The sequence below is a fragment of the Synchiropus splendidus genome, chromosome 6, assembly GCF_027744825.2.
Source record: "Synchiropus splendidus isolate RoL2022-P1 chromosome 6, RoL_Sspl_1.0, whole genome shotgun sequence".
Lineage (NCBI taxonomy): Eukaryota > Metazoa > Chordata > Actinopteri > Syngnathiformes > Callionymidae > Synchiropus > Synchiropus splendidus.
The window spans coordinates 4,606,655-4,630,843 of record NC_071339.1 but is presented as its reverse complement, the minus strand read 5'-3'; the positions used below and the strand labels follow the sequence as shown (position 1 = coordinate 4,630,843).

Sequence of the window (24,189 nt, the reverse complement as noted above, 5' to 3'; positions counted from 1 at the left end):
ACAAAAATGGCCATGGTCTTGAAACAAGAACATGCTATATTTTCTGCTGAAGACTGCAAGAGAACAAACACAAAAAAGCATAAAAATTCAAACATATAAATTATAGTTTTAGTTTTCTGACGTCAAACGGGCCATGAAAATGTAAGCATCGGGCCACATATGGCCCCCGGGCCACACATAGCCCAGGTCTGGTCTAAATCATCTATGTGTTAAATGAAGCCATTCATTTCTGTTATGCATGAGATTAGATGGCCTTTATCACACCCACATTAAGTGACATTCAACTATTGTTTTTGTCTCTTCTTTTTTTTATTTTCTATTAAATGTAGTATTGTCAGATTACTTCTTATCTTTATGATTGTTAAGTAAACTGCATGTGTGGAGCTTCCCAGCTATAAGTTATACAAATATAATTTATCATCATCCATGGAAAATGTTTTAAGGCTTGACAGTTGACTGAGTCATTTGAAGACATATCTATATAAATGTAACTCAGTTGTCAACCGTTTTCACACATTGCTTCACTTCGTTAAGTCAAAATAAATATGCGGCCCGGGGGCCACTGGTGGCCCTCTGCCAGCATGCATGTGGTCCTCCCGAGGTCTGTGTGCCATTTGAAATGTTCTGATGGTTTCAGATGCTATAATTCTTCTACATTATGCCATTGTTTTCATTTCATGCCCTTAGTGTTGGTTCATATTAAAAATAAAAATTTAAAGAAATCTAAGGCAAAAACAATATTTCCTGAATGATTTTGTGCCTTGATATTGACTTTCTTTCCATATTAAATAATAGTTAATTTAATTCATCGTTATTTGTTTTTTTAAGTGACTTTTTTAAAATTAATTAATTTGTTTCCCCCATATACATTGATTTATGTTGACAGGTATATAATTGCAATAATTGTAATTATAATTGCATTAATTTATCTATTTTTTTCCAACCCATGTTCTTTTTATTGTTATTTAAAATCATATGTGTGAAGATAAAAAAAAGAGCAAAACTTCATACACCAAAAAATTACACTCACTCATTTTATGTACTTTAAAAATATTAATTGACAAATTTTATTTCATTTGTCATTCTGTTTAATCTACAAACATTGCCACTGTATTTTTTGCACAGTATTATTTAACTGTTTAATATTTTTGTGTTGAACATTCCAGCTTAGTTTTGTTGTGCTTTAAAAGTTGGTGTGAATTTGAGGGAGCTTTATGTCGAAATAAAATTAAAAGAAGCAAAATGTGTTGGAGGAGTGAAAGAACTTACTGATAACTGATGGAAAACACATTTAAATGGAGTCCGAGTCTGCAGTGGCACATCTGTAGGCGAGTATGAAGATGTTGTGAACGTATGTCACAAGCCTTGTATTTTGGCGGCGGCAAGTGGCCCTCAGACCATGATTTTCACACAGCTCAACAACGTTGTACACTGAATTGCAAAGACAATTTCGATTCGGGGCAATGACGAATTATTTTGTCTCTGTATTCTTTAGTGCAGAGCGGGGAAAAAATCAGTATAAACGGTCTAAATGAAGGTTCAACAGTTCGATGAACTGGATGTCACGTTACGAGCTCAACAGAGCGCAGCGTCAGCGAAAGTGTCGCCGCCGTCAACAGGAAGTGCGGGAGAGTCTGAATGGACAGCTGCGTTCAGGGAAGTGCGGGCCCCGCCCCCCGGCGGTGACGTCACCGAGCAGGAGCCGTCTCCCGCCATGAGGAGCTCAACGTGACCGAGCTGTTGCTGCTGCTGCAGCCGCGACTCCCGACGCCTCCAGCCAGACCGGAACACTTCTGTCACCCGTGGATGCAGGTGCTGCTGCCACAGGAGACTCGGTCCGACCTTAAGCGCTTGTGTTGACTGACTGAGACAGTCACATGCGCAGAAGCAACGAGCTATCGCCTCTGTAAACACATCGACTCAACTGCTGAACTGAATGTTCCTTTGCATATCTTCAATATATGAATGTTTTACTTGCATATTTGACTTTATTTTGCCTTACCGTTTACGTTTTAAATAAAGATTCCTGTTTAAATCTTACAATTTAATTACATAATTATATCTTTTAGGTCACAAATACTGCTTGGCTATAAAAGACAATAGAAATATGGCCCCAAATAAAATTGTTTTATGCACTGTGTTAAACACAGTGCGTGATGTGGTAATGACTTTACAGAAGGAGGAAGAGATCACGGCAGATGAAGAAGAGAATGGAGGCAAATGTATTTTTAACTAGTTTTCTGGGACAGTGGTGGAGTTGGAAGTGGCAAATAAGAAGATTGAGAATAATAAAAAAAAAAGCTTATGTACACCTCAAGTTTTTTACGTGTGTTGGGCGATGCGTAAAAGCGCATTAATAATAATCATGTCAGAAGATAGTTTTTTGCTTGCATTGTTATGTCACGTGATTGTGATTTCATTTCAATAATGCGTCTCTGTGACGTATAAACGCTTCCACAATGTATCTCCAGAGAGTCAAAGGGAAGAGAGAAAAGAAAACCAAGCGCAAGTGTCGATATTTGGGACAACGCGCCTCCAGTTCTGCTCTACTTTCCGGAGCATGGTGCAACACGGGACCTGGGTGGCGGAGTACTATGCTTGGAGGCGGGCTGTACTCTGGCAGCGAGGGGCGCGCGTGCGTGTGTTGAAAGCGCCGACCGACACGTGAGGCTCATGTGACCGGGAGGGCTCGCGCTGGGAGACGTGCGCGCAGTCACACGGTTTTATTTAACACGTCGCCTCCGACCCACCCAGCTCGCGCCGCACTCCGCGTCTGGGCCGCGACGAGACAACACCGCCCCGACAACTCCCACCGAACCTTTGGATTTACTTTTACCCTTTTAAAACCCGACAAGCGGAGAGGCTTTTTTCCCCCTCTGGAAGTTGTTTGACCGCAAAACAACATGGAGAGAATTACTACTGCGCAGCCGCCGCCGTGTGCGCCGCTGGACGACATGCAGGGGTAAATAAACGAAGACGCGCTTCCATGTAAACTTATTGAAACTAACTTCAATGCTGCCCTTAGACTGGACTTTTCCATGTATGTGTACAAGCAGAGGCGAGGCATGAAGCGCGGAGATGAAAACAAGGTACGGCGAATACGCGCAGCATCACAAATGTGCTATTTATGTGTATTTAATTGTACATTGTGAATCACCTGTAGGAGACTTACAAGCTGCCGCACCGACTCATAGAGAAGAAAAGACGCGACAGGATCAATGAATGTATCGCACAGCTGAAGGATCTGCTGCCGGAACACCTCAAACTCACGGTAAGTCTGGTGGGAAATTTTTAAAATATGAAAAAGGAAAAATCTGTTTATGTAAAATCGGAAACATGAAAACACTATAAAGAATAAAGTCTGTCAGTGCATTTTTTAATAAAAAACAAAAGATTTAAAACAACAAATACATTTATTTGTTTAGATTTTTCATGTTGTATTTCGGTCGTGGTGGTGGATAGTTTTTGTTCCTGGCATGAGTTCTTGGCGGTTCCAGGCTTGTCCTCTCCGCTCAGCTGTGAAATGTGTTACATAATGGAGATCAACATGCTTATCGAAGGTCTTCCTGTTTTAGACGCTGGGTCATTTGGAGAAAGCCGTGGTGCTGGAGCTCACGCTGAAGCATGTCAAAGCCTTGAGTGCCCTCCTGGATCAGCAGCAGCAGAAAATCCAGTCGCTCCAAAAAGACCTGCAAATTTGTAAGTGTCCAGAGATGTTCTGAGCAACTGTCGGGAGACGTATATTGCTTAACTCGATGCTTCTGATCCAGCAGCTGATCATGGCGACGACAACGAAAACGCTGAGGAGATGTTCAGATCTGGTTTCCACCTGTGTGCAAAAGAGGTCGTCCACTATTTGGCAAGCCAGAGCAGCAGCAGTGACGTGACACCGTCTCATGTGATCAGCCACATCCAGAAGGTTTCAGCCGAGGTCATGCAGCATCACATGGGGGAGTCGGGCCACAGCGGGGCAGAGACTGTGAAGAAGCCAGGCGCACAGACCCCGAGAGCCGTGGAGGGTGGGGCCAGAAACTGCGTTCCGGTCATTCAGAGGCTGTCCCCGCACAGGACGGGCGAGCAGAGCGGCAGCGACACGGACACTGACAGCGGCTATGGCGGCGAGCACGACAAGCCCAAAGCTCAGTGGTTGGAGAGCCACATCAAAGAGGGCCAGCTGAAGCACAGCGCGGCCAAGCGGACGGCAGAAGCGGTCAAGCATGAAGGGGACGAGCCTCAGGCCAAGAAGTCCAGATGCGACTCCCCAGAGGGCGACGATGACTCCCGGCACCCGGTGGATGCATCCAATGGATACATGGGATTCTCCTCCAGTCAGCCTCCCTTCTGCCTGCCCTTTTACCTCATTCCCCCAGCGGCCGCCGCGGCTGCCGCCTACCTGCCCCTGCTGGAGAAGTGCTGGTACCCCGGGGCCATGCCAGTCATGTACCCGGGCGTGGGCTCCGGAGAGACACTTCCCTCGTCTCTCATGTCCCCCAGAGCTGGGTCCCCAGCCCCCCACCACTCCCTGGACTCCCCTGTTCATCACAATGTATTAAAGCAAGTCCCGCCTTTGGACTTGGAAACCAAAGACTGAGCACATCAGGCCTGAACTGTGGTCCCCCCATCTTTGATCAACTCCTCACACTGAAACCTGAAGTGGCTGCCGGCGCGGGCCACTGGAACACTGTGAAACGTTTGAAGATGAAGCCAGCTTGTCCAAGAATGTCATCGATGCTCCCCTCCTGCAAAAGAAAAGATGCGTCCTGCGTCCTCCAGTCTGTGTATGAATGTAAGGAAGGAGCAGGACCCCCCCCCCAAACACCCCAGAGATGCTGCTTATTCACCCGCTGTGGACTCGTGTCTCTTTTTAGTGTTTGTGTCTTGTTTCATGGCAGTTATTATGTGGATTTCCAGAATGTTGTCCCCACCTCTCCGACACCAAAGTAGTTCCTGACCCACTTCATTGACTCCGGGGCGAATAATTCAGGGCGTTGTCCCTCGTTCAGTTGAGTGACGCAGCCGTACACCATTTACCGTCGTGACTCTTCGTGCGCCTATACGTGGAGTTCATGTCCTGCTGTCTTGTTTTATGTCCTGTGTCCCTCACCTTTGTTTTTGATACCATCAGTGTAATTACCGCGACACAAGGTTATTGTTTGCCCACTGTAGCTTCTGTCCTGCCCCGTCAAATGGAGGCCTGGTCTTCAGCCCATGATGATGCCTTTTTGCTCGTGTAGCGCAGACACAACCACTGAATGTAAAGCTGAATAGTTTTGTATAGGGTTTTCTCGTCAAATGTAAAACGTCATCAGGTGTACATATTTTGTATATAGAGTATGAAGCTATTTTAAAATAAAGCCTTTCTCTGCGCTCCTGGTCTTGTCTGTTGAACATGTTGCAGCCAGCCTCGCATGAGAACACGCGCTTACATAAGACTTGCATAACCCGCCGAGCAGCAGCGCCTCTGTAAATCAATAGCGCGTCTTAGATGACCAGCGACGCACTTCGCATTCCGCGTCTACCTGGGGGAAATGCTGACGTCTGAACCATTCACCTCATGCGGAGGTAAAGGAAGGCGAATATCGCTTCGGTTTAAGTCACCGTGCGCCGACACCACGCGCCAGTGACTCATCTCAGCTCTCTGTTTCCTATGATTTACAGAAAAGTGAAAGTGAGTGTGACGTGCACAGCGACCTCCGTGAAGCCAAATGATATTTGAGGTTGCAAAGGAAAAGTTTAAGTTGTCGTCACTTCTGAACTGGAGGGGAAGAACAGGCGAGTGCTGAGCGCCGAGATCGAGCCAAACAGCCCAGCCCGTCAAGACTGACGCTTCGTTTGAAGTCTGGACCGCAGCGAATGGCGCACACCAACAGGTTAGATGCGAAGTTCAAATGACAGGCAACACCGCCATCTAGTGGTGGACCAGCGATACGTCACCACTGCATGAAGTCGCAGCAAAGTCATCGACAAGCTACTCATAGTGGTACCCCTGTTCACCCACTTTATGTATGTATTTATTTATGAATTAAGATGTTTGCCCCATTAAAAAAAAAACCATGCAACTCCGCTGACTTCCGGCTCTGTGAACGCGTCAATGAAAACGCGCAGCTGCGATCCTGCAGCCCGATATTACTGACCCGACCGGGGATGTTTTAAGTTGCTTAGTTATTGTTCACATGAAGGTCAAAGACATTTAAATAATACATTTAGAGGCTTCAGAAAGTTTGGCACTTTAAAATAGTACATCAAAACAGAAGCAAATCGACATAATATCATATTCAGCTGGAATTCGATTACTTATTTTTCTGTAAATTAATCCAATTTTACACAATAATATCAACTAATATTTATTGTTTGGTCCTCAATCATGTGGATAATCCAATAGATAGGTTTATATTATGTTTTTGCTTTTATTCTGAAAGTACGTCAGCGGACGTTCCCTTCTGCTTTCCTTGTGACACTTGCTACCAGGAGCGCCACCGAGTGCCGTAGTGTGCGACGCCGAGCTGCGCGGTGATGATGCGGCTCAGCCCAGCGGTGGTGTTGGCCGCTCTGGTGGTGGTGGTCTACGGGGGGGACCACCCGCCTCCCACCGTGAACATCAGCCTGGACGACCCTCCGGAAGTGCGCTGGCTCTCTCTGCTGAAAGTCTTTGACGTCGATTTCCTCGAGAAAGCGGCAGCAGAAGTCATCGAGTAAGAGTTGATGTTCGGGTTCAATGAAAGTTTCACAAGTTTAAAAGTATCAGAATTGTGACGCTTCCGTGTTGTTGCCTTCACGTTATGTTTTGAGGATTGTATTTAATGGAATGGCGAATCAGGTGACTGTGAAAATGTCAGCAATTTCACTAAATAGGCATTTAACAAGAGCTTTAATAGTTCTAACATCCATCTGCGATGACTGCTTGATGATAACAAAGGTAACTAGCAATAGATTTATATCGTTTTTGTTCATTGCGTTTCATTGAAACAATGATGTTTAGTTTTAACATATGCATTAATAACACTGTAATAATAATTGTTTATTCACATCATGTCAGTGAATTGTTTTTGTCCGGAAAACACAAACTTTGTGGTCACTGTAAAACTAGTTTTTACAAAAGCCAAATTCATTTGGGCTACAGCAAGGTTCAGTTTTAGGTCCCATTTTATTCTGCCGATACTCGCTTCAGGTGGATTGACGTAAACGCATCGCAGTGTCTCGCATCACGTGTGAACTGGCAAACTGGGAACGAGCTCTAATTTGAATGTTTTCTAACTTTTCTGTCTTTACTTTGGACCACAGTTTGGCTAACATCTTCTTAAATGACATGCCTGTAACAGCACTACGGTTCCAAAGTGGGTGCACCACGCTGTCAAACCGATCGTCCTGGCCCTGGATAAGTACATCCCTCAGCCGTACGCCGGAGAGATCCAGGGCCTGGCCTCACACTTCGGGGGCAGCCTCTCAGACGTCATCATTCTCAACTTCGCCTACGAGATATCTGCGTAGGTTCCACTCTAAAGAAGCAGCTGGAGCTGAACCTTGTCCATCAACCCACCGGCGGGATGTTCTTTTGCTCTGCAGGTTTTGCACCAGCATTGTTGCCCAGGACACGGCCGGGAACATTTACCACGGCCGGAATCTCGACTACCCACATTCTATCTTGAGAAACCTGACTATCGATGTGGTTTTCTTTAAGGATGGCAAGGTAAAGAGTTGAATTGCGCATCGCAGAATGGTTGACTTCCGTTGCTTCTTCTTTCACCTGCAGGTGGCGTATCGTGGAACGTCTTTCGCTGGCTACGTTGGTCTGTGGACCGGACAGAGCCCCAACAAGTTTACCATCTCCGGAGACCAGCGAGGTGAGAAGAGGGCTCTGTTATCTGTCTAGCTATCGATCTATCGATCTATCTGTCTGTCTGTCTGTCTGTCTGTCTGTCTGTCTGTCTGTCTGTCTGTCTGTCTGTCTCAAGCTAATCCCATCCATTGGGTCAAAGGTGGAGGATACAGACTGGACTGACTCCAGTCCGTCACAACCAAAGTTGACCCCTTTTTCGGCTCAGTTGACTTTTGAACGTGGAAGTCTGGACAGTTTACTCTATATATTTGGTGATGAAGTGCAAATTCCTTTTGTTTGTTTGTTTGTTTGAGGAAGCGTGCTGCTATCTGGTTAAAAAAGCAGAAGAAGCAGGAGGACCACGGCGTTAAAACAAGATCAAATACACATGTGGAAGAATGAGAACTCTCATTTATTCTCTTAATTTCTTTAGATATTTATCACATTGACAATGACTGCAGCGGTTTGTATCTTCGCTCCGCTCCGAACAGTTGTAGTTCGTAATGCAGCGGAAACTAATAGTGTGCTGCTGCTGCTGCAGGTGACGATCATTGGTGGAACTGGTGGAAGAACTTTGTGTCTGCCTTCCTCCTGAAGAGATCACCGGTCAGTTGGCTGGTGAGAGAGGTGAGTCTGCAGACTCCAGTGCCACAAAGGATCAAAGCAAAACCCTGAAATGTTTTCGGCAGACTCTGGAACAGGCGGAAAACTTCCAAGCTGCCGTCATGCGCCTCTCCAAAATCCCCATCATCACCGGGGTGTACTATATCGTGGGTGGTGTGCGAGCTGGGGAAGGAGTCGTCATCACCAGGGACCGCACCGGCCCTGCTGACATCTGGCCCCTGATCCCAGTCATCGGAGAGTAAGAGGCCTCAACTCTGCCCTTCACTTTCACTTCGGACTGTGATGCATGTGTTGCTTGGGTTAGATGGTACCGAGTGGAAACCAACTTTGACCACTGGCGTCCTGCTCCAGCCAGAGACCATCGCAGGTGATTCCTTCTAACCTTCGGTTTGGTGGCCTGAGCGTTCATGTGCTGTGCTGTTTGGTCCACAGAGAAGTCGCCAACAAAGCCCTGAACGTGACAGGTCAAGCCAACATCAACCTGGACACGTTGCGTGAGGTGACACTGAACCCAACCACAAGTGCTATTTTGAAGTTTCATATTCTAAGAGCGAATCTTTGTCTCCCTCCAGGTCCTTTCTCTGTTTCCAGTGTGTAACGGGTGAGCATGACTCTCTCTTTTGTTTTGTGTACGGAGTCACATGTTGCAGAGATGGGAAGCAACACTTTCGGTTCCCTCTGCCCGATGTGTGGAGGTCTTTGTTTCGCGGCGTCCTTCTGCATGAGTCACATTATGGGCTGCCAGTGTTGCATTTGTTAAGGAATATTTTGAAGTTTTTGTGGGAAAATATCTTTTTTATTTAAAGACATTTCCTTCACTGACCACATGGAGTGAATAGCAGGATTTTCTCACATGGTCTATGGGCTTGTGGAGGTTCAGGTCGGAAATATAAAAGTTAGTCAAAGAAAAAAGAAAAAATCAGTGATATAACAGAGTGAGTTAGTTCAGTCTGACTCGGGAAGAACTGGGTGCGACATTTGATTCAAAGGACTAATACTGCTGCCAGTCAAGTCTGACTTGGTTTCTCGCTTTTTTTTTTTTTGTTTGCTAGCCACAACTGTCTAGTTGAGCGCTTTCATTTGTCACTATGAGGCGGCGTGAGTGTGAGATCTCATGACTTCTGCAAAAGAATCTTGAGAATTTCTGCTAGAGACACCTCCGTCTATCCTCCTAAGGAAGCTCATTTAAGATGGTGGAGTTCTTGGACAGCAGCCTTGCGCGCACACACCCTGAAACATGCTCGCACTACTTCTTGTTAGGACAAGTAAGGTTTCTCACTGAGCCTTTCCTCAGCCTCTCACCCTCAACCTAACCATCCAAAGCACATGGCTAACCTTAACCAGGAGTCTGAAACAAACTTCAACCCAATTATAATGACCCACTTATTTTAACCCTCCAATTGAGGCTTAACCTTGTGGGGACTTGCACAAATGTCCCCATAAAGTAAAATGTCCTCACAAGTAGGTCTGTGTCTAGGAACTGGTCCCTACAAGTACAGCTAAACCAGGAACACACACACACAATGACCTTCATGTTTTGTTTTTCTAGTTTATCATGAAAATGTGGACTGTACTGGTGTGTGTGTAGGTGTTTATCTTCATTGTGTTCATTTTTCACATCTCATTTCTGTGTTTTACTTGTGTGCATGTGTGCGCGACACTCCGACCGCCGTTGAAAGTGCGATTGAAATAAACTGGTGTGATTTGCAGAATCACCGTGTACACCACGACGATGTCTGCAGCGTCGCCTCACCAATACAAAACCTTGGTCAAACCCAACGTAAGTGACTCGAACTTGTATAGCAAGTGCTTTCTATTCTCATCCCCGTCATCATGTCGCCTCTCTGCAGGGCTGCCGCTGGACCCACCTGTCCTAATCCCCTTTTCTAATCCATGATTCTCCCATGATGCTCTCTGGTGCGAGGATGTCTCATAAGCAACTTTCTCACCAGTGACGTGTTACCAAGATGACCATGTGACCTGTTCCTCCTGATGACGGGACAAGACGCCAGTGTTGGACTGGGCATTTAATTTATTTTCTAATGGCTATTAAATATATTTACAATGAAATGGTTATTTTTGTCAACCTCACATTCAGCTCAGTGCTTCGAGGAGGTTGAGCCTCTTCTCCTCCTGGAGCCTTTCACTCATGACTCTGAGGGAGTGTGAGAAGCTAATATCAGCCGCTAGTTTCTGTTATCTTTCTCTCGTGAAGTACATATTGAAATCACATGAATCTTCATAAGTACAGCACAGCAATGACCTGCAGATCCGGAATGTAGATCATGAACAAACCCTTCACAGAGGGAGCTGGATCTGCCTGTTATTCAGCACTGAGCTCATTCTTTTATGCTGCCTGGCTTGTTTGGATTGTTGATGGAACCACATCTTGTTTGTTACATGTAACCCAGGAGTTCCCCTGAGAACAGGGTCAAACTCAAGCCCTCACCACCAAATCATTCTGTGTGGCTCTCTGAGTCATGACTGCAAGAAGATGGTTTCAACTGAAGGCTCTGAAAAACCTCTTCCTAGTTTGGGAAGTTTTGAGCAAGTCAGTGTGTGATGTGGGGATGACCTTGCTCCAGTACTTGACCTCTACTTGCACACGACTCACAAGAGATGCAAGTGAAGAGGTCACAACTAGTGATGCTTCACGAAAGCTTCACCGCCCAGTGGGAGATTTGACGACGCCTCCTGAATCCATCACTAATCCCAGCATTCAACCTGCAGAATCAAATGTTGGGAGTCGGTGGATTGCAGGTTGAAGTTTGAACCTGTTTCACCCTTTGCATAACAAAACCCTGTGTTGAACCTTGAGCGAGACATCATGGGTTATATGTGTAAGTACATGTTTATCTATGAATTCCAATGGCCACATGAACCTACCAAGTCAGAGGCCGGTGGCGGCTGTGCACCGGATTATTATTGACTGAATTGCATCATGAAGCCATATGGATGTGGGAAGCAGCAGCCAGGAGTTTAGTACCATTATAGTGTAAGATGAAACATTTCCTTTTTTCTCTCCCTTTGTTTTTACAGTTGCTGCTGTGGGTTTTAAAGCTAAACAGCCTTTTAAAGAATAGAAAAATGTTTTGATGGAGACCAAAAGAAGCACCTTTTGTCTTGCGCTGAGAAGATATTTGTGTGATATTGACACGCATCTTGCAAAGTTACGACATACTGACCTCATCTGAAGGGTCGAGTCAATTATGTTTTTTCTGTTATTATTATGCATTTTAAACCTTTATGCATTGATGGTCGAGAGTGAGACAGTAAAGTCTTCACACAGGGTGAGGTGAAAGGTCAAACTAATGAGGTCATGAGTCAGATTAGTTTTCCATTAAGGTGAGAAACGTTGGAATCTCAATCAATAGTGCAGCAACAGTTTCACTGGATCCACTCATGTGATATCGTCATTGCAACAATGGAAAGTTGATCGTTGCTTATCTAGCTCTGTTCACTTGTCGCTCTCAAGCACCATGTAGAGACAAGCTATTGATGCTTTGTACTGAAGTGGCTTCAGATCGTCTTCCTGGATGCTACAGTGAGGCGAGCTTATTGTATTTATGAAGAAAATAAAAAGATGGAAATGACTGGAAGTAAATTGGATACATAACAAACTAAATAAAACACATCATTCGTTTTTCCCTCTCTCATTTATTTAACTAGTATTGCATATTTTATGAGAATACATTTTAGTTTTAGAATACAAGAACCCACATTTTTCAATTTGAATGCATCTGGTATATTAAAGAATCAAATGATGGTAACATACATACATTTAAACAACAAAATATTGTTTATTTTGCATCAGTTTGACAATATCACAATAAATCACGATGGTGGCTATATTCTAGTTTTTATATCACCTTATTTAAACTAAAGCTCTTTTAATGTCTTGAAAATATATGCATGAACATTTCAATTTTAGAATATTAAATTAAATTATTTTTTGTTGTAATTAATCGTGTAATTAACGAATCTTAATCAACTCTATATATTTACTTATTAAATATTAACTATATATATATTTAACATTATATATGTTTACATGACATGTACATTCATGTATATATACATTATATCAATATTTAACGCTTTTGTTTTGGAGATAATGAGCTTAACCTTTAAATAAATCAGAAAAAGTGAAATTGCTCCACGCTTTTTTTCTTATCAATAACGCCTTATCAACAAGATGATCAACTTATCTACGCGAAGACGCGCTGTCACGCAGAGACTTGTTTTCATTGGCTGTACTGATCACATGACGCGCAGAAGCCGCCCGCTACTTCCGGTGTGGTCTGCTAGCACAACAGACGCAGCGACTGCGACTCCTGTCTCCTCCAAGATGCTGGCGCTCATCAACAGGCTCCTGGACTGGTTCCGCTCGCTCTTCTGGAAAGAGGAGATGGAGCTCACCTTAGTCGGGCTGCAGTACTCGGGAAAGACCACGTTCGTCAACGTGATCGCAGTAAGTTGCTGTCAGACCGGGCCCGGCTGCTACGTGGGTTGTTTCCAAAGTACAGTGAATATCCTCCACAAATGAGCGTGACGTGTCTGAAAGACACGATTTGTGGTTAGTGGCGAATCATAACATCAATCGTGTGAGGTCGTTTTGACTTTAGAAGGCTCCAATATGAGTTGTTTTTACTCGCACAGTCAGTTGTTTGCTAGTATGACTGTGCTCGTTTGTGCAATCCGCCGGGTCATGTGAACGGAGCTGCCGCCGCTGGTGTAATATCTCCGTCAGCACGAGCTCAACATGGTGTCAACACTGGAAGACACTGCGTTCCCCCCCAGAATATAGTTGCTTGGATTCTGCTCTTCACATGATCTGTTTAAATTAGTGCTGAACATTCATTGTGTGTCATCGGGATTTTCATGACAAGCAGTGACACACCGATGAGTTGGCAGAAACACATTGGTGAAGAGAGGATTCACCTGAAGCTGAAACCTCAGCTGTGATGTGTGGAAAAAAAGATCACAGAAAGGACAACAACAGCTGGACTTGTGAGTCCCTTTGCTCTTGGAATGAAGATGAACGAGACTCGTCTGTTTATAAGAGTTGAACCTAATGGCAGGCTTGTTTTGAAGAGCTCACACCCATTACAGGATGATCAAGGATTAAAAGTCAAGTCTGAGTTTTGACTGTTTCCTGGTGACAGACGTCGCTGACAAACCCAGCTCCGTCAGGTGATCAGTCAACGGTTGAACCTGCTCGGGTTGTAAATCTGAAACATTATGGCTTCTGCTAGTTTCACTTCGGTCCACAACAAGGAAGCAGCATCTTTGATGTCATGAAGTTTAATCCCAGATAGTCTGTTATGGTCTTCACCGAATGTTGGAGTGGCATCATTTTCGAGGCTGACCCTCAGAGAGACACTGAGGAAATCGACCTTTCATGAATGAGATGTCACCGCTGATAAAGGAAGGAGGACTGCAAAGTGTTATGCAGCGGAAACTGGAAGGAAACATGTTATTACTGCCTCTTACAAAAGTCAAGACAAGTGGTCTGAAATGTAGGAGTGGCCACAGAGGTTGATGGAATATGGAGGTTATGACAAGGATTGCTGCATTTATGCTGTTGGTTTAAGAACAAATATATTTGCGTTTACTTGTGGAGTCCCTCTACAAATCTATATTCCAGGAAGCGCTGCTCTCATTGGCTTCTGAGTCATCGTTCATTTTGCAGGGTCCAGTGAAACGACAGTAATCCAGCCCCAGTTCTCAGTTCTCAGGAGAGTGTAGTTGCTGTATCATGAGCCTGTCGTGACCAGCATTGAGCATTCTTTATCGATTATGTATCCTGAGCATGTAATCCTACATGACGCTGCAGCTTCAAAGATGCAATTTATTATTTTTTTTAGAACAAATAATTCTGTGAAACTGAATTATCAGAAGTTAATCGGGCTCAAAGTTCACAGACGTCTGTTGTGCTCTTGTTATGTAACCATGGCAACTGTGTAAAAGTGAAAGTGTTTCATCTGTTTTTATGTCTCTTTCAGTCCGGCCAGTTCAGTGAAGACATGATTCCGACGGTTGGTTTCAACATGAGGAAGGTCACCAAAGGCAATGTCACAATAAAGGTTGGTTCCTTCTCCCTCTGCAGGCTGTGCCTCCTCCACTCACGGGCCTGTTTCATCGCTGGGTCGTTTTTCATTCGGTGGTTTCTGTGCACAGATCTGGGACATAGGCGGCCAGCCGCGCTTCAGGAGCATGTGGGAGCGCTACTGCAGAGGAGTCAATGCTATCGTGTGAGTGGCCTGTGATGCTGTAGGTCAAGCGTGTCCAGCTCATCCTCAGAAGGCCCCCTCTGGGCGCAGGTTTTGCTCCAACCAAACGCGCAGCCAGACACTGACCATCGCCTGATGGCAGGATTCAGGGGCCGACTGGCGAAACCATGTGGATTGTCATGGGACACCGATGTGTACTATATGATGGTTTATTACATGCTAAAAGCACATACTGATATTGGTAATATGTGTCCCTTAATCTGAACAATTGCTTTCAAGAATCATGAAGAAATTAGCTGGAGCGTTTAATGCTGAAAAAACAGTTTAGCCAGCAGCCACACGGGGGCAGTGTTAATCCATCCAGCCGAGACAACTAGAACAGTTTGCTGAATGAAGTAATTGTTTTTTTTTCTGGCCTCCTTTTTAGTTGAAAAGTGCAGGTTAATATTTTCTAGATGTGATGCTCCTGAAATGACATGTTATGGTATTGTAGATTTGCTGGAGACACAGTAAGTCAGTCTTATGTTCAGTGGCTAATATGTTTTGCCTTGGTGCAGATACATGGTGGACGCAGCCGATCGAGATAAAATTGAAGCTTCCAGAAATGAACTGCACAACCTGTTGGACAAACCGCAGCTACAAGGAATTCCTGTAAGTGCCTGACCCTGGTGGATGGAACCCAGAACTCCTGATGTGGCTGGATTGATTTGTAGCAAAGCTGCAGTGATGAGGACGGTGACTCCAAATGTTCTGCATCTTTTCGGACACGTTGTTCAGTGCTGTAAATGGCTTCTTTAGTCAATAACATGTCTGCTTCTCGTCTGTCACTCATGTCATGTCGTGTTGTCTTTAACTGAATAAAATCTGACAAATCTTTTTGTGCCTCGCAGGTTCTAGTGCTGGGGAACAAGCGGGACCTGTCGAACGCACTGGACGAGAAGCAACTCATTGAAAAGATGTAAGGACTGAGTGTGGATGTTATTTGGAAATCTGACAAAGCGGTGTAGCCGTATATATATATATATATATATATATATATATATATATATATATATATATATATATATATATATGCACTATCTTTACTTATTCAAGTATTATTTTACTTGAGCTCATAGTCAAGAATATGTGCTTCCTGCGGGATGAATGTCCAGAACATGCTGACATGTCACCATGAGCGATAATAGTCATTATAATTCCATTTCAACTGAATTATTTTGGTCTTTAGCATAGCGTCGGTCAGACCTCGTGTTCCACTGAACTCTGTGGGTGACGCTGCCCCGGGTTCGTGTGTGTGTCACAGATGTGGCAGAGCCTTGTTTGTTTTTCCTCTCAACCATTTTTTCAGTGGGATTTTCTTTCAATTTCAGTCTCCAAATGCCACAATTTACATATTTTCAACCTTTCTGTGTTCGACACCAACGCCTTTCTGTCCTGCTGCCATCACAATCAAGCAGCAAAGTAGTTCAGCTCCACCTCAGGATTCTATTGCTTTGATTTGAAGTTGAAATCTGTGAGATCATGGAATGCTGTTATTGATACTGAAACAAAAAAATTGACAGCTCACTGGCCAATTTTTCGCTTCCTCCCTTTCATCCACAGGAACCTCTCAGCCATCCAGGATCGAGAAATCTGCTGCTACTCCGTCTCCTGCAAAGAGAAAGACAACATAGGTAAATGTCTCTTCCAAGCGAGGAATGTTCAACAGGCCTGTTACACAAACTCAGATATTGATATTTCAAGTACACAGTGTCATTATTTAATACCTAATACCTGGATATGTTTGTGTTTTTGAGACGAAATAAGGCTTCTACCAAGCACTCGACCAAGCTAGTTCCCCCTTCAGCTGCTTGTAATAGACCAAGAGATGTCACAAGCATCCAAGCCTGAGTTAGAATTTCACCAGCAGCTACACTCACCACAATGGTGGAACAAACTGGGAACTGAAGGTCGAACTGAAATGAGTTCACAGCAACTCATTTCAATGCGCATGATATTTCGTTTTTCTATTTTCTATATTATTTCTTTCCTCAAAGTAGTGGTACTTGTTAACTGTTATTATTATTATTATTATTGAATTATATGTTTCATGCGATGTCTTCAATTAATCTGAATGTTATTATTTACAATCTTTTGTGTTTGCAGCAACATTTCTGACCTTAATATTCCTTCTCAAAATAGTTTACAGCTGCTGTGTTTTCACTGAAGTTCAGTAGAGAGTCAAAATGTAATCTAGAAAAAAAGCCATAATTCCTTTGTGAGAAGCACCATGTGTTCATGACACAGCGTTTATTAAGTCTCTTATTCTTTTAAAAAATCTTTTACAAATGCAATGGATGAAATAGCTCAGTGAGATTTCTTGTGTTTGTCCTCAGCGCTTGTCTTACTGACTGGACAAAAGCATGTTGACATGAATCTAAAACTGGATAACTCAATCCTTATCTTTTTTATTTGTTTGTTCTGCCGTGAGAGAGTCTTGTCCCTGGGTGCGGCCGTGTTCTGATCAACTCAGTGTGACTCCCGCTCGACTGTGAATGCCCAGATGGTTCACCCGCGGTGCTCTGATCCACAGACATCACGCTGCAGTGGCTCATCCAGCACTCAAAGTCGCGGAGGAGCTGAAAGTGAAACCCGTCTCGGTCTCGGTCCCAGATATCCCCGGATCATCGACAGTCATCCTTTTCACTGCCTCTGTGATGTGTCCAGCTCCGTGCTCACCACCACCACCACCCCGTACAGCATTACCCCCCCTCACCACCAGGAGTCCAGTAAAAGGTGTTGCACTTTTTCCAACCCTTCATGCCTTATCACTCGGCGTTTTCAGTGCGCTGCACTCTCTGCTTTTTAACTCGAAATCGCTCATCCCTCCAGTCGTCCGCAACGTTTGTGACATTGTAGTTTTTAAAGATAATTTGCCTCCGAATCCCAGAGAAAGTGATAGCAATGTAGCCCGTGTTATACATGCTGGTGGACTGTATGTTTATTTTGTGACTTGAATTCAAGTTTACACCCACACACAGCCGCTCAAGCTGAGAATGTTTGTCGTGTTGAAATAGGTGAATGGGTCAGCAGAGTTTAAGTGCCTTTGGCTGACCCGAGGTTCCGATGGTCCAGTGCAAGCCCTCTTTTATTAGACGAGACACCACCCCCTTTTGACAATCCCATCATCCTGATGCTGAAGACCAGTGCAAGAAAGTGTTACATTTTAATAAGTCGGTCGATTTGAATGTTTTTTTTTTTTCTTTCTGAATCATGTGGCTTGAAATGTGAGCAAAGTGTTTGCTTGCACTTCTCAGGTTGTTCTGTCGAGGGCGTGAACACAAGCGGGTGTGCCTGAACACAAAGTCTGTTCCGTTATATACAGCTCAGGTTGGACAACAGTGGAGAGTGCTCGGACAACAGGACGGCTATTCAGAGCCTTGTCTCAAACGTGATGTCTAACTGTGACGCCTTAGCAGTCTGCCAAACTCCACATCCTCCATTCACATTTCAGCGAACAGACAATGACTTCTCAGCCAGTTGGAGAGCGACGTTTCTTCCTGCGACGTGACCCCTTCATTTCATCCCGCCACACGCTTTGTTTTCTCACGCCTCATTCTCTGTCCGTAACAGGGACCACAGCAGCAGTGAGGAGCTGTTTTTTATTTGGGAGACAGTGCGTCTGTGATTTAGGGGAAGTGCTTTGTTACCTATGTAATGATCTCGCCTTGTTTGCGTTTGTATGTGCATGTGCTCAATTATTCATATCCAACTGCATATACTTTGTAAATAAGAAGTTGGGGTTTTGAACTCCAACAACCGGCTCTTGTAGATGTCATGCGTTCTCTCCCTGTGATTGCTAATAAATTTGTTTTTATTTTTAACCTCCCGTGGTTCTGTGTCATGAAGGGGTTCGGCCACTAGATGGAAGCAGAGAACCTTGTGAGCTGGATGGTGACGTTTGAACCTGCACATGGACGTTGTCCTGAAGGAAAGAGCTTTTCAACTTGTTGAATGGTTTTGCGCTTGTGCATGGTCGACTACACACCTTTTGTGAATCTCTCTGACAAGGAATCTCAGATTGAAGATGCAGCTGGACAACAGCCTCCCGATCGAACTTTATTTTTCTAGTGCAGAATGGTTCCGCCTCCAATTTGAAACAACTGGGTCTGTGTACGCTGCCTTCTCCCTGTACTTGGGTTCTCTCTGGCACTCTGGTTTCCTCCCATTGTTTAAAGAGATAGAGGTTAGTTTATGACTCTGACTGAAACTGTTGGCATGGGTGTGTGTGTGTATTTTGTCCCCCACCTCTTGCCCCGGGTAGCTGGGATTGGCTCCACAGTCTCCTCCAAGTCAATGTGTCATTTCAAAAAGGAGTGGAGTCTCCTGTCACTAAGGTAGTTACCTGGTTCTGGAGTTGTTGCCATTCTGGATTCTCAGGTCCTCTGTGCTTTCTATGGGACCAGCCCACCTTCATACAAGCTGAAGTGGAACTAAAGTGGGAGGGCGCCATGAGGCGCTGCTCGTGCAAATAAACACCAAACCGGCAAATGAGAAATGGCACCAATATTCCGAAGGTGTTTTCATCCAACAATCACGCATGCAACGACTTTTGAGGATGCTGCGACGTGTGACACATCCAACGATGATGTCATGGCACCTGAGCTCGAACAAACTTTTCAGGATCCAAGATGGCGTTATGCCAACTGTGAGCAGTGCTGCTGTCAACGGCCTCATGGTAGAATATGATTGAATGTCAAATAAGTCATGGGTTTGGCCGTCGAGGAGTCGTGCGTGTGCGAGTGAGCACAATCCACATGAGGTTCCGGATCCAGTGTGACCCAAAACGACCCAAAAAGTGTGTGAGCATTACTCAACATTTACTTTCAAACCACATTTTGATGGTTTCAGGACAACATTTAAGTCCATGGAAGTGGGATTTGTTATTTCTTTTTTTTAACAATATTTTTATTGACACATAACAGCAAAAATACACATCTCAATGATCAATATCTTCTTTTTTGTATTTTAGTCAACAAATTATGTCCACAACATTGCAATAAAAAATAGATATCTAAATTAAGAAAAAACAAACAAACAAGAAAACAAAACAGAACAAAAGAAAAACAGTCACACACAAAAAAAAAAAAAAAAAAAAATCACCTGTACTGCGTGACAACCCTAGTCTTGTATAGAAGACATTGTGAAACATATCAACAATATCATATGAGGGGAGATTACAGTCTGGTTGCAGCGTAGCTGATAAAGGGGAGCCACATCTTATCGAGGGATTTGTTATTTCTAAATGATTGTTTACAATCCACCCCTACATGTCATATTCCGACTGGGCGACCTCGACCTCCTCCTGTCGTGGTGTCAGGTCACGTCTAGAAGCAACTTCTTTCATGTGAACTTGAGTTCTACCTTGAAAAAGCTGATTCAGAGGGGTTGAACACAACGGTCACGTGCGCTTTTGTTGGCTCACACTGGTCCAGTCCCTGGTTCTGCAGACCCACCTCCAGTCACACCTCCACACACGGGCAACTATGTGCACATGAACGCAGCAGGGCAGTAAATTTCCCTAATGAATGACACATTCCAGCGTATCGCGGAGGAGAGTTGACATCACCTCCTGAACAATGTCAACTCCGGAGTGTTCAGCGAACAAGTGGGCAATAAAGCTGGGGCTTGTTCCTGCTAATTCCTGTCATTTGGTAAAGGCCGTGTTTAATGAACAGCTGCTGGCAGTTAGCGTCTTCCCGCGCTGCCACGAGGAACGTGCGGACAGATGGAGGTGTCGCACAATGAGTTCCATGGCCCGACTGTTGCATGTGTGGGTCCTTGTGTGCCAGGCGGCTTGTGTGTGGCTGTCGTGAGCGCAGGGGAATTAGTGGTGGATCAAGGCAGGGCGTGACAGAACATCAGTGTAGCTCCGCACCATCACCGCTGCGCTTGCATGTGAGGCGCCTTGCTTCACACTCGCCACCTCTGCTGTCCACACGAGTCTCAACAACTCAGGCTGCGGTGATTTAGTCCATGTAACATTCACTGTGATGACGTAACGCCAGTCCTGCTGGACTCTGACGCAGCAATCTGCTTTATTGAATTATTAAGGAGAGCTTGGAGTTCAGTGTCTTTTTGGACTGTGGGAGGAAACCGGAGTGTCTTGGGAAACATTTGTGATCTGCACACTTAGATTTCTAAACACGCGTGCGTCCACATTACTTTGGTGGATCCACTTGCTCAGGAGCTCCATCGTCCGACTGACACTTGGAGAAGAGCAGAAGTGAACCTGAGGTTCTCAGTCTGGAGGACAACACCTGCAGAGAGGAAGTCTAATCTCATCTAATCTAATCCTGACTCTCACAGGTGAAGTCACATGTCAATGTTTTTGTGTTGTGAGCGGTGTTTATGTACATTTGTTATCGGAGGCTACCAACTGTAAGATGTGTTCAGGTTCTCCAAAGGAACTTCTGGATAAAGAAGACCATCTTTGTGCCTATTAAAATATCAGTTGATGCAATGCCCCCTACTGGTTACTAGCGTGTATAGCTACATAAGGTGGGGCTGTCGAGCCAAAAGAGGGGCAGATGAAAAACAGTCTTATATTGAAATTGTTCTTTCTTGCTCATATATTACAAGACATTGAGATAACAGGACATAGTGTCAGTACATCCTATTTCATGTTAAATATTACGATTATTAAAATGAATATTGCAAGATCTTTTTAGGTTGTGAATATCTTATATATGATTTAAATTATTTATTTTGATTTAAAAATATATTTGTCATTTATTTTGTGGGACTAGACGCAATATTGAAAAATAAAACAAAAATAATGACAGCCATGAAGGTCGAGCACAGTACTAAAATTGGGAAAAAAAAGAAAGAAAGAAAAAAAAAAGAAGATTTATTTAGATTTCTTAGGAATGGTCCGCATGTGGCCTCTGGGCTGCACGTTCTCCACGTCAGCGACACATGGTCATCTGTGCTGCAGCCCAGCTATTACCCAACACTGGATAAAACAGCTGCAGACCAACATCCAGCCGATGAAACGTTCCTCCAGCCAAACACACAGGAACAGGTCCAGCTTTGCTCTGCTGTCACTAATGCTGATCAGGAAGCAGCCTGTGAAGTCTCAGCTCAACACTTATTTTGGAGGACAGAGCTTTTCACCTCATCAGATGTCGTGACGCTCAGACTGGACCACAATTCGTGGTACTTTTGTTATGTAGAAGAGCGATGAGTATGTGATGTTTCGGTTTTAAATGTCAAATTAGACAGTGAGCTATGGAAAATAGGCAACTTCCTCTTTGAACAGGAAGTGACTCTGAGAGAGAGCTTCAGTTTTAAGTCGCTGTGTTTCAAATCTTGGATCACTGCTCTCCTTTCTAAACAGTTTTTCTATCATCCAGCCTGGACGCAATAATATTTACAGCCAATATTTATTCTCCGACTAAACAGTTTATAACGATACACTGCATGAACCCACTCACCGACCTGCGCTGAGAGAAACACGAGATGCTTATGTCATTTCCTGTCTGTTTTTGGGTGAGATTACAGTGAACTCTCTATAAATAAGATAAAGATGTATGAAAGGGGTTATTAAATTGTATTTACTTTTGTATTGGGTGACATGAATATAAATCCATATTTTTTTGGCATGGACTTTTCAACATTATTTATTTTATTTTTTTAATATATATTAACCCTTGTAATAGATGAACATGATAAAGATTCATTATTCTTATTTTTATTGTTTTCTGTATTTGCTCTTGTGATTCTTGTCAAGGACATTTACAATAAATCTTGCAGTGTTACGTAAATTTACTAAAAACACACTGTATTAATAATAATAATGATAATAATAATAACAATAATCTCATTTTCTTAATCATCAAAATCCAAACCACTTCTGAAATTGTTGATCAAGCACCTCCATGTTGTATCCTGTTTCTCACCTGCCTGCACCAGGCCTGATGTGGTGGGCACCAGGGTGTGAGGTGTCTGCTCCGGCAGCTGCTCACACTTCATTGCTGGGCACTAACCAGCCTGTGGGGAGCGTTCCATGATTAATCCATATCTGTGTGGCACATCAGCATCTTTACTGCTCTGCACCCAGTAAAACCCAGATGGTGACACACGTTTATAGCTCGGCTTAACAAGGCTCCACAGACGAACACGTTCCACAGATTTGCGGGTTTACTTCGCCTGGTTAGTGACGTTTACGAGACCGGACACCGGCTTTATTAATCCCCGACTTCGCTTCGGTCTCATCGTAATTTTGAAAGTATATTTCTCTGTGTTTTGACGTGAAAATAAATCATATTAAACCGTATGTAGATGTTACAGTAAGGGAGCTGTTTCTGGGTACGACCCCTCTCTGTGCCTCACGCTATCGACAGTACAACTTTTTATTTCATGAAAAGAAACTTTTCACACTTTTCACTTCAGTATTCATTCTTTTTTTATATGATTTTTCACTAATGCCTAGAGCATTCAAAGTCCAGGCCATATTCTGTTTTTAATCCAACATAACAAACACATCTATTTAAAAGACCTTTCATTGGGTTTGTTCAGATTCAGGATTTGCAGCATGAAAATTTGGGCCATGATCCAACCAAACATTTGTCGAAATGCTGAGCTCAGATCCCGCTGAACACACTTGCAATGAGCTTCGAGTGAGTTTGTTTCATTCCAGCTCTCCACAGTTCCAGCCATCACCAGTCCAAACTGCAGGTGAACCTCAACGGCGCCTTATTTTCTGTGGTTGTGCGACTGCCTCCTTGGAATGCAGTAATTGCATTTCCACAGAGAGTTATCTCTCAGGTGTGCGCTGTTATCCAGCGTCCTCCCTGATCCCAGCTCCCCTGCGAGCACTTTCATACGCTCACCTCCTGCCGCCCTCAAAACCTTCCATTAAAAGGCAGAACTTCAGCTTCTGGGCTCTGATCAAATATGGCCAGCTAATGCAATTTTTAGACCCGACCTCCCCCCACCACACCCCCAATACACCTCTTATTTACATATAGATTGAGTATTTATCAGTGTGCAGCGTGCTCCACTTTGTTAGACTGAGTTGGATTTATGTATATTTAATGAAAAGCTGATGTAGGGAGTGTAATTCTTTTGAACAAGAGAGTGTCTGTGGGACGCCACTGGAATAATAATAGTGGTGTTTGGTCACTTTTTAATGGTCTGGTTGGAATAAATATTTCATGTTTCCAGTAGAGAGAGAGATGTTTTCTGGACCCAGAGCTTCAACCACTTGAACACAGCTCATAAACGGTCTTCATCATGGTATCTAAAAGCACTTTGTTTATCCCAGTGGATTTGTTTGCCAGAGCTCTTCACCCTCCTCCGCAGGAGCTGTCCATTTTTTTTGTCAGTACTGATGGTTAAATGAAGTTTCATGAAACAGTGTCCTAATTTTCAGAGGCCACCAGATGGCTCCGTCTGCTGTAAACTGTTTGGACTTGAACAACAAATTCAATGAAACCTCACATCATTTCTAAACCAAGAGCGCCATCAAGTGGC

General features: G+C 44.0%; 3 protein-coding genes across 5 annotated transcripts; all 3 read left to right on the top strand.

Moving 5' to 3' along the window:
• Positions 1–2,709: 2,709 nt before the first annotated feature.
• On the top strand, positions 2,710–5,366 carry bhlhe40 (basic helix-loop-helix family, member e40). 2 transcript variants are annotated; one of them, XM_053869048.1, is made up of 5 exons: positions 2,710–2,962; positions 3,026–3,089; positions 3,164–3,271; positions 3,576–3,699; positions 3,771–5,366. In XM_053869048.1, the coding sequence occupies exons 1-5, from the start codon at positions 2,904–2,906 to the stop codon at positions 4,589–4,591; spliced, it is 1,176 nt and encodes a 391-aa protein (XP_053725023.1). In that variant the 5' UTR covers positions 2,710–2,903; the 3' UTR covers positions 4,592–5,366. The 2 variants fall into 2 exon arrangements, with proteins under 2 accessions (XP_053725023.1, XP_053725025.1); XM_053869050.1 differs by having other exon boundaries at positions 2,712–2,962; positions 3,774–5,366.
• A 101-nt stretch (positions 5,367–5,467) lies between these two features.
• Positions 5,468–12,029, top strand: LOC128761112 (N-acylethanolamine-hydrolyzing acid amidase-like). 2 transcript variants are annotated; one of them, XM_053869051.1, is made up of 13 exons: positions 5,468–5,562; positions 5,659–5,870; positions 6,469–6,692; positions 7,320–7,484; positions 7,564–7,687; positions 7,751–7,841; positions 8,358–8,443; positions 8,506–8,678; positions 8,745–8,807; positions 8,873–8,939; positions 9,013–9,041; positions 10,151–10,220; positions 10,291–12,029. In XM_053869051.1, the coding sequence occupies exons 3-13, from the start codon at positions 6,514–6,516 to the stop codon at positions 10,315–10,317; spliced, it is 1,074 nt and encodes a 357-aa protein (XP_053725026.1). In that variant the 5' UTR covers positions 5,468–5,562; positions 5,659–5,870; positions 6,469–6,513; the 3' UTR covers positions 10,318–12,029. The 2 variants fall into 2 exon arrangements, with proteins under 2 accessions (XP_053725026.1, XP_053725027.1); XM_053869052.1 differs by lacking the exons at positions 5,468–5,562; positions 5,659–5,870 and having other exon boundaries at positions 6,443–6,692.
• Positions 12,030–12,729: 700 nt separating this feature from the next.
• On the top strand, positions 12,730–18,531 carry arl8bb (ADP-ribosylation factor-like 8Bb). Its single transcript, XM_053867930.1, has 7 exons — positions 12,730–12,911; positions 14,446–14,526; positions 14,621–14,694; positions 15,231–15,324; positions 15,564–15,631; positions 16,276–16,346; positions 17,246–18,531. The coding sequence occupies exons 1-7, from the start codon at positions 12,789–12,791 to the stop codon at positions 17,293–17,295; spliced, it is 561 nt and encodes a 186-aa protein (XP_053723905.1). The 5' UTR covers positions 12,730–12,788; the 3' UTR covers positions 17,296–18,531.
• Positions 18,532–24,189: the final 5,658 nt, after the last annotated feature.